Source organism: Cervus canadensis, chromosome 30 (assembly GCF_019320065.1).
Source record: "Cervus canadensis isolate Bull #8, Minnesota chromosome 30, ASM1932006v1, whole genome shotgun sequence".
Classification (NCBI taxonomy): domain Eukaryota; kingdom Metazoa; phylum Chordata; class Mammalia; order Artiodactyla; family Cervidae; genus Cervus; species Cervus canadensis.
Genome location: NC_057415.1, coordinates 10,609,175 through 10,629,012, shown reverse-complemented (window position 1 = coordinate 10,629,012; position 19,838 = coordinate 10,609,175). Strand labels below are relative to the sequence as shown.

At 36.6% G+C, this 19,838-nt stretch overlaps 1 protein-coding gene across 2 annotated transcripts in view; it reads left to right on the top strand.

The window, feature by feature from the left end:
• Positions 1-19,838, top strand: part of GKAP1 (G kinase anchoring protein 1) — a 94,837-nt gene that overhangs the window by 25,920 nt on the left and 49,079 nt on the right. For both annotated transcript variants that reach the window (XM_043452928.1, XM_043452929.1), the window contains exons 5-7: positions 217-294; positions 4,076-4,199; positions 7,067-7,089. In XM_043452928.1, the coding sequence (XP_043308863.1) occupies positions 217-294; positions 4,076-4,199; positions 7,067-7,089 (225 nt within the window). The remainder of the gene's footprint in view (positions 1-216; positions 295-4,075; positions 4,200-7,066; positions 7,090-19,838) is intronic.

Here is a 19,838-nt window from a genome sequence, read left to right as displayed (position 1 = left end):
TAATTGACAATGAGGAAGTAAAAATATCAGAATTGTAAGTTTTTGCTTTGGTATCATCTATAAAACATGGAGTTCTCTACTTTGGTATGGATAGATAACTTTGGAGAACCCAGTTTTTTAAAGTATTTGTTTTCTTATTCTGTATATATTATCATGGTTATTTTGCTGGTGTTGTATAATGCTATATGTTTATTGTGAAACTGTTTTTACTTTTAGCTGACATCTGAAATGTTTGAAGCAGATCTTGAGAAGGCATTGTTGCTGAGTAAATTAGAATATGAAGAACACAAAAAGGTATTTACACATTTATTGATTTAGATATTTTAAGACGTCAAAAGTTTGAACCAGCCTTCCCGAATTTTGTATAAAAGTTCTCCTTTAAAGTCTGTCTTAAAAATCCATCCTTGTATCAAAGTATTAACATAAAGTTTTTATGAGATTCTCCTCAAGTTTTGAGAGATACCACAAACACGTGGACTGAGCTTTGTCTGGTGATTTGGAATGTTTAGTTAAGAAATTTCTCCACCCACAATGAAAGGGAGAGAGGAAATGAATAGCAGATGATTTATTTTAACTTATTTTAAATGAACACAGAAAATAGTTAAGATTTAAAAATTTGAGTAACTCTGTGTACGGGGGCATCCATTAAAAGACCCTCTACTGAAGATACACTGTAGTTAATTAAAGTAAATGAGAGGACGTTTCTGATAATTTGACCTTGTGAATTTAGCATTTATCACTAAGCTTTGATATTGGGTTATGTGTTGAAATGCATTATATAGCTTGTAACTGTAGGGATATTTAAGCAAAAAGTAGCGTTTGTTTCTATTTTCTGTATTTAATTGAGCATTTATATTATCTCCATATTGTTTAACATTTTAGTCTTTTGCATACATTGGTAATTTTTTTTTTGGTCTGTAAAATTTATTCAACTTGTGGTTACTCAGTGGTTGGTCATAAATGGCCTTTGGGCTTAAGGGCCTTTAGACTATATCACTGTACACTAACTCCTTCATTCAACATGAAGGGTGTAGAGGAGTGAACATTTACAGTAGATGATTTTGCTATTTATTTGTAGCTCAAGGGAAGAGGATGAAAGTTGCCATCAGACTGGACTTGGTACACTGTATGTGTTAGTTTCATTTTCCATGTCCCTATTTGTATTATCTGGAATAATCAAGAATAACTGTAATCCTTACTGTTATTTGTTCATTTAGACACAAAGCTAGCAATTACAACTAACTTTACTGTGGTTTAATCATTTAAATGAACTTTCAGATTACACTGGAAAAATCCTCCTGACTTGCTCGGTTTGAAGATAAAATTTATCAAATAGAATATTATCATACAGTGATGGTTTGTTGTAAAATATCTATCTACATTCTAAAGCTAAAAGGATTAGCTATACCTATAGAGGAGGAGTAGAGTAGATGGTATTGGTAAAATATGCTCCCAGCCAGTTTTTTTGCAGCAGTCATAGGCCGGCACCGAAAAGCGCAGGCTTTACTGGACTGTAGTGATTCTCAGGGAACGGCGGTCAGACTCCTTCCCTGTGCAGTGGTGGCGGCTGCCACTTAGTTGCTTCTGCTGCTGCTGCTAAGTCGCTTCAGTTGTGTCCGACCCTGTGCGACCCCATAGACAGCAGCCCACCAGGCTCCCCCGTCCCTGGGATTCTCCAGGCAAGAACAGTGGAGTGGGTTGCCATTTCCTTCTCCAATGCATGAAAGTGAAAAGTGAAAGTGAAGTTGCTCAGTCATGTCCAACTCTTAACAACCCCATGGACTGCAGCCTACCAGGCTCCTCCATCCATGGGATTTTCCAGGAAAGCGTACTGGAGTGGGGTGCCACTGCCTTCTCCAATGCATGGCTAGTTTGATGTAATTACACTGATGTAGATATTAAGTCAGTATTCCAATAAAATAACTAATTATTTTAGCCTAAATATTTTCATAATAGCTAAAGTGTGGGATGGCATTTTCTCTCCTGTCACTCGTTCACCATATATTTTTTTTGAATAGTCAAAAATTGCTAGGCATGCAGTACAAAGATAGAGACATGGTCCAAGCTATTGAATTTAGTAGAGGGAGTGAAGTGAGAGACACACATATACTTGTAGTGTATAGTATTGAGGGATTTTATGTTTTCATTGCAGTGGGAATTCAGTAAGATAGAATTTTCTGTGCTTTTGTGGGGGTGGATTTTAGGAAAGGATTCTTTTTTTATTTGATAAATCTGAAGTGTTACAGTATGTAAATATAAGATGTATAGTGTGTTAGTTTGATCTGTTTGTATATTGTAGTATGATTGCCAGTGAAGCGATATTTATCATATGATAGTGTTGTAGTATATAGTATTATTGATTTTTATTCATTATACTGTGCATTGGATCTCTGTGGTTTATTTATTACTCATTATAAGTTTGTATACTTAAACACCATTGGTCTCATTTTACCATCCCCTGGTAACTAATTTTACTCTTTTGTAATAGGTTTGACTTAATTTTTTTAAAAAAGATTCCCCATATAAGTGAAATCATTCAGTACTTCTCTTTCTCTGTCTAACTTACTTCACTGAGCATAATGTTATCAAGGTCTATCCATGTTGTGACAGGATATCTTAGGAAAAGGTTCTTAAAGAGGAGTCTTACTTGATATATTAAAGGTTCATCAGTAGGCAAGAGAAAGGCATTCTCAAGGAAGGAGAGGAGGGTATGTATCTTGTATGTATACATGTGAGAGTAGCATTTTGAAAAACTATAATTTAGTACCTAGAGTTGCTGGAGATACTGCCACCAGAATAGACTATAAACATTGTGTGCAGACTTAGAAGATTGACTTTTATACATTTGTTGGGAGAGAGCTGTTGAATATTTTTAACTTTTCAGATTTCAGGTTTTCATTTTAGAAACTCACGCTATAACAGTGTAGAAGATGAGTGGTGGGGCTAAAATTAGAGAGTATTGTAATATCAAGTTAAAGAAGGCAAGGGAAATGACAAAATACGAAGTCCATGGGGTTGGAACGAGTCGGACATGACTGAGCGACTGAACTGAACTGAACTTCCCTGTTGGGGATGAATAAAAGAGAATAGATTTAAGAGCTCTTTAGGAGATAAACTCAACAAGACCTAGTGGCTAATTTGCACATAAAATATGAAAGAAGAATAGGCAAGGGTCACTGAGGTTTCTAGCCTAGACAGTGTGTAATGATGGTGACATTAAATAAGGTGCTCACCAGGAGTTCAACATGCTTAGTTTGCAGATATTTACTGAATATTCCTTGTGAGTTGTCTGTACATACACAAGTCATCAGGTAGAACTTTAAATTTTGAGTTTGAGGAACAACGGGTATAAAGGATATGAAGATAGGTTAAGAATGGAATAATGGTGAACAGCAGCTGCATTTTAAAGAATATAGTTGGGAAAAGAGAAACCAGTGAAGGAAAAATAAGCATAGTCAGAAGTGTATTGAGAAAACCAAGAGATGCTTAAAAAAAATAGTCTTTGGATTTAGCTTTGAAAAAGAAAACTGAAAGTGTGAGTTGGTCATTTGTGTCTGACTCTGCCACCCCATGGACTGTAGCCTCTGTCCATAGAATTCTCCAGGCAGGAATAGTGGAGTGGATTGCCATTCCCTTCTCCAGGGAATCTTCCCGACCCAGAGATCAAACCTGAGTCTCCTGCATTGCAGGCAGATTCTTTACCGTCTGAGCCACCAGGAGGTTGACTTTAATTTTAGTGTCAGAAACTAGCAGAAGCCAGATTTCAGTTCGTTTGAGAAAGGAAATTGACCCTAGATTATTGTGTTAAGTTTGGTCCTGAAATGAAGAAGAGGATGAGCAACTCAGAGTTATAGATCAAGGTATAGCTTTTAATTTTTATTTTAGTGTTTAATAGGCAAAAGATTAAGTATATCCGTAAACAGGTAACTTTTTATACAGTTTGGCTAGCCTCTGTTTTGATTTTTTTATTTGCCTCTTATCTTTAAAAATATAACTTTAAGAAACATATTGCGTATTGGTGAATTGATTTTACTGGTGTAAACCAAGCTTAATTATTTTTGGTACTTTTTTTTAGGACTATGAAAATGCTGAAAATGCATCGACTCAGTCAAAGGTTGTGAATAAAAAAGACAAAAGAAAGACTCATCAGGGAAAAGACAAACCTCTCACAATATCACTGAAAGAGTTTCAATCTGAAGGTAATATATGTACAAAATTTATTAAGCCAGAGAAACTATTCTGAGTCTTTGTATACTTAAGTTTAAGTACCTTTCTAATTTTTAAAATAAGATTGTTTTATTAATATGTTACTTACAATGTAAAACATGTAAACCTGCTTGGAAATAAACTATTTGGGGGTTAAAGTGATTTAAACACAGTCATTAAAACCTCATAAAATTTCAGTAAGAATTTATCTTTCTGTATTTCTGAATTTGCCCCTTTTCTAAAATTCACTGAAAATAAAAATTGATATTTGTAGTTTTGAGTCATCTTGAAACATATTATTGTCCTTACACATAAAGTAATTTGACTTACACTAAATTAGAAATAGGGGGCTTCCCAGGTGGCACAGTGGAAAAGAATCTGCCGGCCAGTGCAGGAGACATAGGAGACCTGGGTTCGATCCCTGGGTTGGAAAGATCCCCTGGAGAAGGAAATGGCAACCCACTCCTGTATTCTTGCCTGGAGAATCCCATGGACAGAAGAGTCTGGTGAGCTATAGTCCATGGGGTTGCAAAAAAGTTAGACATGACTTAGCAACTAAATAACAACAAGCCATGCTTACACCAGTCAAAACAGTTGCTGACCAGATAAACAGCAAGGTCCAACTGTATTGCAGGGAATTATATTCAAAGGAAAATAAGAGTAGTTGCTGACCAAATGAACAGCTGTTTGTTCATTGATCTTGAATTCAGTTTGACTCGTATGAATTTAAACTTAATACATTGGTCACCTCGTGGACTGTAGCCCACCAGGCTCCTCTGCCCATGGAATTCTGCAGGCAGAGAATACTGGCATGGGTTACCATTCCCTTCTCCAAGGGATCTTCCCAACCTGGGGATCGAACCCAGGTTAGGTCTCCTGCATTGGAGGCAGATTCTTTACCATCTAAGCCATCAGGGAAGCCGTCCATGAGGATTAGTAAGACCATAACAGTAATATAAAAGAAAAAAAAAATTCACTGTTTTTAGAAACAAGCCTGTCTGTACGTTTAGTTCAGTTCAGTTCAGTCACTCAGTCGTGTCCAACTTCTTGCAACCCCATGAACCACAGCACGTCAGGCCTCCCTGTCCATCATCAACTCCCGGAGTCCACCCAAACCCATGTCCATCAAGTCGGTGATGCCATCCAACCATCTCATCCTCTGTCGTCCCCTTCTCCTCCTGCTCTCAATCTTTCCCAGCATCAGGGTCTTTTCAGATGAGTCAGCTCTTCGCATGAGGTGGCCAAAGTATTGGAGTTTGAGCTTCAATATCAGTCCCTCCAATGAACACCCAGGGCTGATCTCCTTTAGGATGGCCTAGTTGGATCTCCTTGCAGTCCATGAAGCTAGGAATAAATTTAGAGGATTGCATTGTTTACATTTAAGGATGAGGAAAGTTTTTCCTATAGCCGACTTTTCTGATTAAGTCATTTTGTTTTGGGGTTAAAAGAACAGATACATGTTAAATTTCCAATTTTAGTAGGAATGCTTTTATTTTTTATCTTTTATAAGAGTTATGTCATTATAAACTAGGCAAAGCTATGAAAAGAATGTTTTTTAAAACTTTATTTTTCATATGTTTAAATACTATATAAATTTATTAGATGAGTTGAGAATGATATTAGTACGATATTGTTAAAGGCAGGCTGCACAACTATTTCAAAACATGACAAACACAATCATGGTTCTTCCCTGGCTTCACATTGAAAAATAAGTAGAACATGCAAGAAGAATGACTGAGTAGCCTATCAGGATTTGGTAGTTTGACCTGAAATTTATGATTTTGAGATTTACTGGGTTTATGGACTCTATTGTGATCAGTGGATGCTTTAGAGAATTGGACCCAGGTATTAGATTTGCAAATAGATTTCTCATAAGAAACTATGCTGTTAAATTACTTTTAGTCCTTGAGAATGGAAAGTTTCTACTGTGCCTGAGAAACATTGTTAAATATTAGATACCTTGATCATCTCCAATTTAAATAAGAACACTTGCTACCTATTAGTTTCAACCTTTTGTCTGTGTGGATTCTCTGTGTCTTCCTTGTAATCATTTCCCAGAAATACTGTGTTGTTACTAAGTCAATGGTTTGTTTAAGTTCAATACAGTTGTGTCAACATAAATATACATTAATTTTTTGGATTTTTTTCACAGTATTATCACATCACTATAATATGTAGTTTTAAAATTTAAAAAACCTAGCTAATAGTTTTACAGGACACAAATCACTGTTCTACCTTTTATTCCACAAAGGCAGTGGTCTGTACAATCTTTACACCAAGAGTACCCTGTGATTTGATTTTAGACATGTTTACCTCAAGTGCTCCCCCCCCCAAAAAAAAATTTATGTGAAACAGTAAATTTAAACTATATGAAATTCAAATGTTTAGAATTTAATAGTACCCCTTGGTATGGGTGGCATTTAGTGGGATATGAGTCCTTAAGCTGAGCAAATTAGTAATTATATGGTAAATTTTAACATCTTTTCCCTAGAAAAGTAAATCTGATGTGAGTCCCAGACAACCCCCAAATGACTTCTGTGACTCTTACTGTTGTTGTTCAGTCGCTAAGTTACATCCAGCTCTTTTGTGACTCCATGGACTGCAGCCCACCAGGCTTCTCTGTCCATGGAATTTCCCAGGCAAGAATACTGGAGTGAGTTGCCATTTCCTTCTCAAGGGGATCTTCTTGATTCAGGGATGCAGGCGGATTCTTTACTGCTGAGCCACCAGGGAAGCCTGGTGTAACTCATAATTTTGAAATTCTTTTCAATAACTTAGTTTAAATATTTTGTACATATTGAAATATTTTATATGTTAATGTCCTTCAATGAAGTCTCACCATTTTTTTTTTCATTTACAGATCACATTAATAAAAAGACTGAGGTAAGTGTTATTGTAACCATCTTTATTCTAGAAAACATTTGTTGGTTTTAAGAGTAGTACTTTAGTGTTTGTCTATAAGTTTTTTTTGAGATACAGCCATTTAAAGGATAGCCCATGTTTGTCATGAATAATTAAACTCAATCCTTTGTCTTGCAATTAAAATAATATAAAGTACAATACAGTAGAATAAAAATACTATTTGCATGAAATATAGTATCATTTGACTTTCGCATCCTAATTATTGTGTGTCTAGAGGTTACCACATGTAAGCTTAAAATTTTAGGGAAAAGTGGTATAATACTTCAAACTTTATTTAAAAAAAAAAATCCTGAAACCATGGCTCAGGATATTTTGGAATTATAGAAATTGTGAGGTAAGCTGTGATTTTATTGTTTATACCTGTGGATAACCTGGTCATATATTTCTCTTATCATTTGCCATTAGAGGGTAGAGCAGCCTACACATACTTTTCTAGTGTTATTGGTCACTTTTTTCTGTTAAGACTAATACAGTCTCTATAAACCTTTTAGCATTGGCAGATACTTCTATAAAATACTTTCTAATATTGAGGAAGGTACTAATAAAATGTTCTTTTGACTTCTTTAGGTAATAATCTAAGGTTTCATTATTTTTGTGTCGTGTGTTTTCTTATTAGTAATTCCATTAATTGATTTTTTCAATAGTTAGATGTTCCTTGATTTCACTGTAGAATACATACATAGTTTTGACTATTTTTGTTGTTTCAGATGTCTTCTTGACAGGTCAGGGAGATGAAATCCATTTCTAAGAATACCACATCTATATAACTTTGTAACTATATTAGTAATATAGTCCTCAGCTGTGCACACAAACACAAAACTCATTTATTGTTAAAACAGATGATTGAAATTCTTCTAACATTATTTACAAACCACTATCACTGTTTTTAGATTAAAATTTAGATGACTGAAAATATAGACTGAGTATTATATATTAGAAGATCCCCTGAAGAAGGGAATGGCTACCTACTCCAGTATTCTTGCTTGGAGAATTCCATGAACAGAGGTGCCTGGTGGGCTACAGTCCATGGGATCACAAAGGGTTGGACACGACTGAGTGACTAACACACACACACCCACATATTAATTATGTGTTTTAAAGTGGAAAATGTGTACTTTTGGACTGATGTCATTTTTTTTTTTAGTCCATTGATTTATTGGGAGGGTAGTTTTATGCAAATGATAAAGCAGATAACACGTATTCTTCAGATAGTACTGGCAACTGTTAGTGGAGGGAAAGATAATTTTTATGAACTATTTATGCTTGCTCTTTTTTCTTCACTGACATGAAAGGAAAAAAAAAAGCAGACTGACAGGATCTATTTAATATATTTAACCCAAGTGGTATTTAAACAAACATGTGACATAACATATGTTTCCTGCATAAATATTTTAAGAAATTGGTCACAAAAATATGTATCTCACATTATTCTATGATATGTATTAAAAATATACCAAAGTTATGTTCTGCTGCTATTGGATGTATTACTAATTTTCTGGGGACTTGGATATTTAAACTGAAGAAATTGAAGAAAGTAGGGAAATTGAAGAAATTAGGGAAATTCTTAAATTGAAGAAAGTAGGGAAAACCACTAGACCATTCAGGTATGACCCAAATGAAATCTGTTACGATTATACAGTGGAAGTGACAAATAGATTCAAGGGATTAGATTTCAGTGCCTGAAGAACTATGGATGGAGGTTCATGACATTGAACAGGAGGCAGTGATCAAGACCATCCCTAAGAAAAAGAAATGCAAAAAGGCAAAATTGTTGTCTAAGGAGGCCTTTCAAATAGCTGAGAAAAGAAGAGAAGCTAAAGCCAAAAGAGAAAAGGAAAGATATACCCATTTGAATGCAGAGTTCCAAAGAAGAGCAAGGAGAGATAAGAAAGCCTTCCTCAGTGATCAGTGCAAAGAAATAGAGGACAACAACAGAATGGGAAAAACCAGAGATGTCTTCAAGAAAATTAGAGATACCAAGGGAAGATTCACGCAACGATGGGCACAATAAAGGACAGAAATGGCATGGACCTAACAGAAACAGAAGATATTAAGATGAGATAGCAAGAATACACAGAAGAACTATACAAAAAAATCTTCATGACCCATATAAAACCATGATGGTGTGATCACTCACCTAGAGCCAGACATCCTGGAATGCAAAGTCAAGTGGGCCTTAGGAAGCATCACAACGAACAAAGCTAATGGAGGTGAATTCCAGCTGAACTATCTCAAATCCTCGAAGATGATGCTGTGAAAGTGCTGCATTCAATATGCCAGCAAATTTGGAAAACTCAGCAATGGCCACAGGACTGGAAAAGGTCAGTGTTCATTCCAATCCCAAAGAAAGGCAATGCCAAAAAATGTTCAAACTACTGCACAATCGCACTCATCTCACACACTAGCAAAATAATGCTCAAAATTCTCCATGCCAAGTTTCAGCAGTACGTGAACCGAGAACTTGCAGATGTTCAAGCTGGATTTAGAAAAAGCAGAGGAACCAGAGATCAAATTGCCAACATACATTGGATCATAGAAAATGCAAGAGTATTACAGGAAAACATCTGCTTTTGCTTAACTCTCTCCACTTCCCTTGAGTGTGGGATGTATTTAATAACTTGCTTCCAAAGGTAGACTGTAGAAAATGAGGGAAAGTAACTACACTGGAGAAACCTGGCAAACACAGCCTTGACCAGGTGATAAATGTTAATATTAGTGTTAAATCATGTTGGTAGTATGTATCCTTGATGTGATGAGAACGGCCTAATCCTCTGTGGTTTTTTTCCCCTAAAACACATGTCTAGTTTTGAGAAAAACATCAAACAAATGCATATCCAGGACCATTCTACAAAATAACTGACCATTGTACCTGTATGACTTGAAAATATAAAGGTCATAAAAAACAAAGTCTGAGAAAATGTCATGGCTCAGAGAAGGCTAAGGAGACAGGATAACTAAATGTAATATATCCTGGATGGGATCTTGGAACAGAAAAAGAACATTAGAGAAAACTAGTTCTAGGGAAATCCAGATAAAGTGTGGAGTCTAATTATAGTAATATGGCAATAATGGTTCCTTCGTTGTAAGAAGTGTACCACAATAACGTAAGAAGTTATCAACAAGGGACACTGGGTGAGAGATGTGTATGGAAATTTTCTATTTTCTGAAACTTTACTGTAAATCGAAGACTTCTCCGCATTTAAAAGTTTATTTTCAAAATTAATCAGTGGGTTCAAGTGTTGTGAGTCAATATAAAGTTAGGGTTAAGGCTAGTAGCTATTAATAATTATTTCCTTGATTCATTATTTCTTTAGAGCTGTTATTTAACTTTTTGCTTCAGGAATACATGCATATAGTAATAATTTAATGGTAGAATTTATCAAATCAGTGGTATCTCAACTATTGTCATTCTCTTACTACATATTAAAATCCTCCTCATGTTTCAAGATTGACTCTGGGTCAAGCTGTGCAAGCGTATTTAGAGTTTTTCGGAACATGCTATACTTTCTCATCTTGCCTCCCATGTATTCTTTCCTTCCATCTTTCTCAGTGGTGTTTTGTCTATGAGTAGTTGTTCTTATAAGAGAGTGTGAAATCAGGAACAACGTATGTCACCATCTTGGTGATGTCACACGCCTCCATCTTTCTTTATTTGGCTAACTATGCTTTAGAACTTGGCCAAAAAGTCACTTTTTTTCCTGGAAAAGTTACCTTATCATGATCTTACTTAGATGCCCAAACATCCTGTGTATACTTGATAGCACTCAACATCCTGTTTTATCACTGTTTTGCTTCTTCACTAAAATTTGGTTTTTTGGAGTCTGAGACCATATCTTACTGCCTTAATTTCTCTGGTAGTCCTCACTCCTTTCATAGTGTGTGTTTGTGCACACGTGTGCACTAATTCCTTTCATACTGTGTGTGTGTGCGCTCGTGCACTCCTTTCATTGTGTGTGTGTGTGTGCACATGTGCACTAACTCCTTTCATACTGTGTGTGTGTGCGTGCTTGCCTGCATGTGCATATGCTAAGTCGTGTCTTGACTCTTGGTGACCTCGTGGACACATGAATGTTGATTGATGAATGAATGTTCTGCCTTCTTACTAAAACTTTCTCTAGCCTTTTTGGACTGCTTCTCCTGTGTATTTTTATCACACTGTAACAGTGAACAATTGCTCTCCCAGTTCAAGCACATTGTTAGGGTCTTCATGGAGCTCAATATTAAGAAGAATTCTGAGACTGCATCCTTGCTCAGCAAGAAAAGGTGCCACTATCAGTTAATTATGTTTGCCATTAATAAAAGAGGAAGAAGTGGCTTCGTGCGTTACTGGTATTTTTCATCTCTGACATGTTCAGAACAGTGCTTAATTATTACATTTATTATTATATCGTGTGATAGTTTCTGTCTTTCTCAGTAAATTGTGAGTTCCAAAAGAGTAGCTAATATGTAGCATAGTGCTAATTGCATAGTAAAGGTTTAACAAATAATTATTTCAAGTCATATTCAAAACTTGAGTCTGTCAGGGTCTGTTCTAGGGGAGAGAAGATAGATTTATCCCATTAATTTTTAATATTACGCTTATAGATAGAACACCATTATTTAGATTTTTTTAATTGGAATAAATTCAGAGCACCCAAGTGTGGAAAAGAGAAATAACATGCAGATGGAGCATTTTGAGGTTTGCATGTTACTGTATATTAAGGTATCTTAAAACTTTAAAGCTAGGAGGCTGTTCTTCTAAAATGTGGCTTGGAGCGCTTAGAAATATGAAACAAATTGACAACAAGTGCATTTGTATATGTCAGTTTATAAATGACATGTTCTTCAGATAGGAAACAGGTACTCAGTGGGAAACTAGATTTGTTTTTAATTGAAGTATAATTTGGACACAGTAGAATGCACCAGTCTTAAGTATGCAGCTTTGACACATATGTAAAGTTATATGACCTACATTTCTATTAAGATAAAGAACATTTTCATTATATCAAAAAATTCCCTTCTGTATCATCCCTGTCATTTCGCGTGCCCTACCCTGCTTCCTACAGGCAACCACTTTTGTGGTTTCTACTGTCATAGATTAGCCTTGCCTCTTTATTTAAAATAAAGCATACAGTGTGTTATTCTGTGGTCTCAGCAAAATGTTTTAAGATTCCTCCATGTTGTTGTGGGTCACTAGTTCTTTTCCTTTCCATTGTTAAATTATGTTCTGTGGTGTAAACATGTCACAATGAGTTTATTCATTCCCCTGTTGGTGAACATTTGGTTTGTTTCCATTTTTTGACAGTTATGAATGAGGCTTCTGTGATATTTTAAAGAACAGCTTTATCAAGGTATAATTTACAGGTACTATAAACATTATGCATTTTAAATGTAACTTTTTTTTTAAAGTGTACTGTTTAGTGAATTTAATGTGACTGTTTACAGAGTCGTACAGTCATTACCATGATCTAATTTTGGTATACTACTGAAGAGTTTTCCAAAGTGGCTGTACCATTTTATACTTGTGGAAGTATAGGTAGGAATTTGTGAAATAAGGAAAGTTATTGTTGCATTGCTGGCAGGAAGGCTAATAAAAGGTTTTTTAATGATGCTAACTAACTTTAGTACTTGCACTCTTGTTCAGTTCAATTCAGTCGTTAAGTCGTGTCCGACTCTTTCCGACCGCATGGACCACAGAACGCCAGGCTTCCCTGTCCATCACCAACTCCTGGAGCTTGCGCAAACTCATGTCCATTGAGTCTGTGATGCCATCCAACCATCACATCCTCTGTCATCCCCTTCTTCTCCCTCCTTCAGTCTTTCCCAGCATCAGGGTCTTTTCCAGTGAGTCAGTTCTTCTTGTCAGGTGGCCAGACTATTGGAGTTTCAGTGTCAACATCAGTCCTTCCAATGAATATTCAGGACTGATTTCCTTTAGGATGGACTGGTCGGATCTCTTTGCAGTCCAAGGGATTCTCAAGAGTCTTCTCCCAACAACACAGTTCAAAAGCATCAATTCTTCAGTGCTCAGTTTTCTTTGTGGTCCAACTCTCACATCCATACATGACTATTGGGAAAACCATAGCTTTGACTAGACAGACCTTTGTTTGCAAAGTAATGTCTCTGCTTTTTAATGTGCTGTCTAGGTTTGTCATAGCCTTTCTTCCAAGGAGCGGGTATCTTTTAATTTCCTGGCTGCAGTCACCATCTGTAGTGATTTTGGAGCCGAGAAAAATAAAGTCTGTCACTGTTTCCATTGTTTCCCCATCTATTTGCCATGAAGTGATGGGACCAGATGTCATGATCTTAGTTTTCTGAATGTTGAGTTTTAAGCCAACTTTTTCACTCTCCTCTTTCACTTTCATCAAGGGGCTCTTTAGTTCTTCTTTGCTTTCTGCCATAAGGGTGGTGTCATCTGCATATCTGAGGTTATTGATATTTCTCCTGGCAATCTTGCTTCCAGCTTGTGCTTCATCCAGCCTGGCATTTCACATGATGTCCTCTGCATATAAGTTAAATAAGCAGGGTGACAATATACAGCCTTGACATACTCCTTTCCTATTTAGAACCAGTCTGTTGTTCCATGTGCAGTTCTAACTGTTGGTTCTTGACCTGCATACAGATTTCTCAGGAGGAAGGTCAGATGGTCTCGTATTCCCATCTCTTTCAGAATTTTCCACAGTTTGTTGTGATCCACACTGTCAAAGTCTTTGGTATAGTCAATAAAACAGAAGTAGATGTTTTTCTGGAACTCTCTTGCTTTTTTGATGATCCAGAGGATATTGGCAATTTGATCTCTGGTTCCTCTGCCTTTCCTATTTTACTTTTTTTTTTGGTTTGGATTTTATTATTTTTTTTATTTTATGATTTTTTTTCATTTATATATATTAGTTGGAGGCTAATTACTTTACAGTATTGTAGTGGTTTTTGCCATACATTGACATGAATCAGCCATGGATTTACATGTGTTCCCCATCCCGATTCCCCTCCCGCCTCCCTCCCCATCCCATCCCTCTGTGTCTTCCCAGTGCACCAGCCCTGAGCACTTGTCTCAGGCATCCAACCTGGGCTGGCGATCTGTTTCAACACTTGATAATATAACATGTTTCGATGCTGTTCTCTCAGATCACCCACCTCGCTCTTCTCCCTAGAGTCCATAAGTCTGTTCTTAATCTGTTCTCTTTTCTGGTCTTGCATATAGGTTACGTATCCAATCTTTCCTAAAATCCATATTGTGTGTTAGTAATACTGTATGGGTGTTTTATCTTTCTGGCTTACGTTTTCACTCTATACTAATGGCTCTGGTTTCATCCATCTCTCAATTGAGAAACTGATTCAAATTGTTTCTTGTTTAATGGCTATAATTTCCATGTGTATATGTACACAGCTTTCTTATCCATTCTCTGCTGATGGCATCTAGTGCTGTCCGATGTCCTGGTATTTAAAACAGTGCTGCAATTAACACTGGTACACGTGTTCTTCAGCGGGTTCTCGGTGTCATTCCAGATGGGAGCTGGGTCATATCGCAGTTCTATTTCCAGTTTTTTAAGAAATCTCCACACTGTTCTCCATAGCGGCTGTACTAGTTTGCATTCCCACCCACAGTGTAAGAGGGTTCCCTTTTCTCCACACCCTCTCCAGCATTTATTGCCTGTAGACTTTTGGATAGCAGCCATCCTGACTGGCATGTAATGGTACCTCATTGTGGTTTTGATTTGCATTTCTCTGATAATGAGTGATGTTGAGCATCTTTTCATGTGTGTGTTAGCCATCTGTATGTCTTCTTTGGAGAAATGTCTGTTTAGTACTTTGGCCTGTTTTTTGATTGGGTCATTTATTTTTCTGGAATTGAGCTGCAGGAGTTGTATATTTTTGAGGTTAATCCTTTGTCTGTTTCTTCGTTTGCTATTGTTTTCTCCCATTCTGAATGCTGTCTTTTCACCTTGCTTATAGTTTCCTTTGTTGTGCAAAAGCTTTTAAGTTTAATTAGGTCCCATTTGTTTATTTTTGCTTTTATCTCCAATATTCTATGAGGTGGGTCATAGAGGATCCTGCTGTGATTTATGTCGGAGAGTGTTTTGCCTATGTTCTCCTCTAGGAGTTTTATAGTTTCTGGTCTTACATTTAGATCTTTAATCCATTTTGAGTTTATTTTTGTGTATGGTGTTAGAAAGTGTTCTGGTTTCATTCTTTACAAGTGGTTAACCAGTTTTCCCAGCACCACTTGTTAAAGAGTTTGTCTTTTTTCCATTGTATATTCTTGCCTCTTTTGGCAAAGATAAGGTGTCCATAGGTACGTGGATTTATCTCTGGACTTTCTGTTTTGTTCCATTGATCTATATTTCTGTCTTTGTGCCAATACCATACTGTCTTGATGACTGTGGCTTTATAGTAGAGCCTGAAGCCAGTCAGGTTGATTCCTCCACTTCCATTCTTCTTTCTCAAGGTTACTTTGGCTATTCGAGGTTTTTTGTATTTCCATACAAATTGTGAAATTATTTGTTCTAGTTCTGTGAAGACTACCGTTGGTAGCTTGATAGGGATTGCATTGAATCTATAGGTTGCTTTGGGCAGTATACTCATTTTCATAATATTGATTCTTCCAATCCATGAACATGGTATATTTCTCCATCTATTTGTGTCCTCTTTGATTTCTTTCATCAGTGTTTTATAGTTTTCTATGTATAGGTCTTTTGTTTCTTTAGGTAGATATGCTCCTAAGTATTTTATTCTTTTTGTTGCAATGGTGAATGGTATTGTTTCCTTAATTTCTCTTTCTGTTTTCTCATTGTTAGTGTATAGGAATGCAAGGGATTTCTGTGTGTTAATTTTATATCCTGCAACTTTACTATTTCTCTTTCTGTTTTCTCATTGTTAGTGTATAGGAATGCAAGGGATTTCTCTGTGTTAATTTTATATCCTGCAACTTTACTATATTCGTTGATTAGCTCTAGTAATTTTCTGGTAGAGTCTTTAGGGTTTTCTATGTAGAGGATCATGTCATCTGCAAACAGTGAGAGTTTCACTTCTTCTTTTCCTATCTGGATTCCTTTTATTTCTTTTTCTGCTCTGATTGCTGTGGCCAAAACTTCCAAAACTATGTTGAATAGTAGTGGTGAGAGTGGGCACCCTTGTCTTGTTCCTGATTTTAGGGGAAACGCTTTCAATTTTTCACCATTGAGGATCATGTTTGCTGTGGGTTTGTCATATATAGCTTTTGTTATGTTGAGGCATGTTCCTTCTTTTCCTGCTTTCTGGAGAGTTTTTATCATAAATGGATGTTGAATTTTGTCAAAGGCTTTTTCTGCATCTATTGAGATAATCATATGGTTTTTGTCTTTCAATTTGTTAATGTGGTGTATTACATTGATTGATTTGTGGATATTAAGGAATCCTTGCATTCCTGGGATAAAGCCCACTTGGTCATGATGTATGATCTTTTTAATATGTTGTTGGATTCTGTTTGCTAGAATTTTGTTAAGGATTTTTGCATCTATGTTCATCAGTGATATTGGCCTGTAGTTTTCTTTTTTTGTGGCATCTTTGTCTGGTTTTGGAATTAGGGTGATGGTGGCCTCATAGAATGATTTGGAAGTTTATCGGCCATTTTCTGGAAAGAGTTTGAGTAGATAGGTGTTAGCTCTTTCTAAATTTTTGGTAGAATTCAGCTGTGAAGCCATCTGGTCCTGGGCTTTTGTTTTCTGGAAGATTTTTGATTACAGTTTTGATTTCCTTGCTTGTGATGGGTCTGTTAAGATCTTCTATTTCTTCCTGGTTCAGTTTTGGAAAGTTATACTTTTCTAAGAATTTGTCCATTTCTTCCAAGTTGTCCATTTTATTGGCATAGAGCTGCTGGTAGTAGTCTCTTATGATCCTTTGTATTTCAGTGTTGTCTGTTGTGATCTCTCCATTTTCATTTCTAATTTTGTTGATTTGGTTCTTCTCCCTTTGTTTCTTAATGAGTCTGGCTAATGGTTTGTCTGTTTTGTTTATCTTTTCAAAAAACCAGCTTTCAGCTTTGTTGACTTTTGCTATGGTCTCTTTAGTTTCTTTTGCATTTATTTCTGCCCTAATTTTTAAGATTTCTTTCCTTCTACTAACCCTGGGGTTCTTCATTTCTTCCTTCTCTAGTTCCTTTAGGTGTAGAGTTAGGTTATTTATTTGACTTTCTTCTTGTTTCTTGAGGTAAGCCTGTAATGCTATGAACCTTCCCCTTAGCACTGCTTTTACAGTGTCCTGCTTTTACAGGTTTTCGGTTGTTGTGTTTTCATTTTCATTCGTTTCTATGCATATTTTGATTTCTTTTTTGATTTCTTCTATGATTTGTTTGTTATTCAGAAGCATGTTATTTAGCCTCCATATGTTGGAATTTGTAATAGTTTTTTTTCCTCTAGTTGAGATCTAATCTTACTGCATTGTGGTCAGAAAAGATGACTGGAATGATTTTAATTTTTTTGAATTTACCAAGGTTAGATTTATGGCCCAGGATGTGATCTATTCTAGAGAAGGTTCCGTGTGCACTTGAGAAAAAGGCGAAATTGATTGTTTTGAGGTGAAATGTCCTATAGATGTCAATTAGGTCTAGCTGGTCCATTGTGTCATTTAAAGTTTGTGTTTCCTTGTTCATTTTCTGTTTAGTTGATCTATCCATAGGTATGAGTGGGGTATTAAAGTCTCCCACTATTATTGTGTTACTATTAATTTCCCCTTTCATACTCGTTAGTATTTGCCTTACATATTGTGGTGCTTCTATGTTGGGTGCATATATATTTATAATTGTTATATCTTCTTCTTGGATTGATCCTTTGATCATTATGTAGTGCCCTTCTATGTCTCTTTTCATAGCCTTTATTTTAAAGTCTATTTTATCTGATATGAGTATTGCGATGCCTGCTTTCTTTTGGTCTGTTTGCATGAAATATCTTTTTCCAGCCCTTCATTTTCAGTCTGTATGTGTCCCTTGTTTTGAGTTGGGTCTCTTTTAGACAGCATATATAGGGGTCTTGTTTTTGTATCCATTCAGCTAGTCTTTGTCTTTTGGTTGGGGCATTCAACCCATTTACATTTAAGGTAATTATTGATAGGTATGGTTCCGTTGCCATTTACTTTGTTGTTTTGGGTTTGCGTTTATACAGCCTTTCTGTGTTTCCTGTCTAGAGAAGATCCTTTAGCATTTGTTGAAGAGCTGGTTTGGTGGTGCTGAATTCTGTCAGCTTTTGCTTGTCTGTAAAGCTTTTGAATTGTCCTTCATATCTGAATGAGATCCTTGCTGGGTACAGTAATCTGGGTTGTAGGTTATTCTTTTTCATTACTTTAAGTATGTCCTGCCATTCCTTTCTGGCCTGAAGAGTTTCTATTGATAGATCAGTTGTTATCCTTATGGGAATCCCTCTGTGTGTGATTTGCTGTTTCTCCCTTGCTGCTTTTAATATTTGTTCTTTGTGTTTGATCTTTGTTAATTTGATTAATATGTGTCTTGGAGTGTTTTGCCTTGGGTCTATCTTGTTTGGGACTCTCTGGGTTTCTTGGACTTGTGTGACTATTTCCTTCCCCATTTTAGCGAAGTGTTCAGCTATTATCTCCTCGAGTATTTTCTGATGGCCTTTCTTTTTGTCTTCTTCTTCTGGGACTCCTATGATTCGAATGTTGGGGCTTTTCACATTGTCCCAGAGGTCCCTGAGGTTGTCCTCATTTCTTTTGATTCTTTTTTCTTTTTTCCTCTCTGCTTCATTTATTTCCACCATTTTATCTTCTACCTCACTTATCCTATCTTCTGCCTCCATTATTCTACTGTTGGTTCCCTCCAGAGTGTTTTTGATCTCATTTATTGCATTATTCATTTTTAATTGACTTTTTTATTTCTTATAGGTCCTTGTTAAACCTTTCTTGCATCTTCTCGATCCTTGTCTCCAGGCTATTTATCTGTAACTCCATTTTGTTTCTGAGACTTTGGATCATTTTTATTATCATTATTCTAAATTTTTTTTCAGGTAGATTCGCTATCTCCTCCTCTTCTGTTTGGCTTGGTGGGCATTTTTCATGTTCCTTTACCTGCTGGGAATTTCTCTGCTTTTTCATCTTGTTTAGATTGCTGTGTTTGGGGTGGCCTTTCTCTATTCTGGTGGTCTGTGGTTCCTTTTTGTTGTGGAGGTTTCTCCCAGTGGGTGGGGTTGGCTTGTCAAGGTTTCCTGGTTAGGGAAGCTTGTGTCGGTGTTCTGGTACGTGGAGCTGGATTTCTTCTCTCTGGAGTGCAATGGAGTGTCCAGTAGTGAGTTTTGAGATGGGTCTATGTGTTTGGTGTGACTTTGGGCAGCCTGTATGTTGACGCTCAGGGCTATGTTCCTGCGTTGCTGGAGAATTTGTATGGTATGTCTTGCTCTGGAACTTACTGGCTCTTGGGTGGTGGTTGGTTTCAGTGTAGGTATGGAAGCTTTTGGATGATCTCTTATTAATGTTCCCTGTAGTCAGGAGTTCTCTGGTGTTCTCAGGTTTGGGGCTTAAGTCTCCTGCCTCTGGATTTCAGTCTTATTCTTCCAGTAGCCTCAAGACCTCTCCAACTATACAGCACTGATAATAAAACTTCTAGGTTAATGGTGAAAAGATGCTCCACAGCGAGAGACACCCAGAGAGGTTCACAGAGTTACATGAAGAAGAGGAGAGGGAGGAAGGAGATAGAGATGAGGAGGAGGAGAAAAAGGGGGACTCAAGAGGAGAGAGACAGATCTACGCAG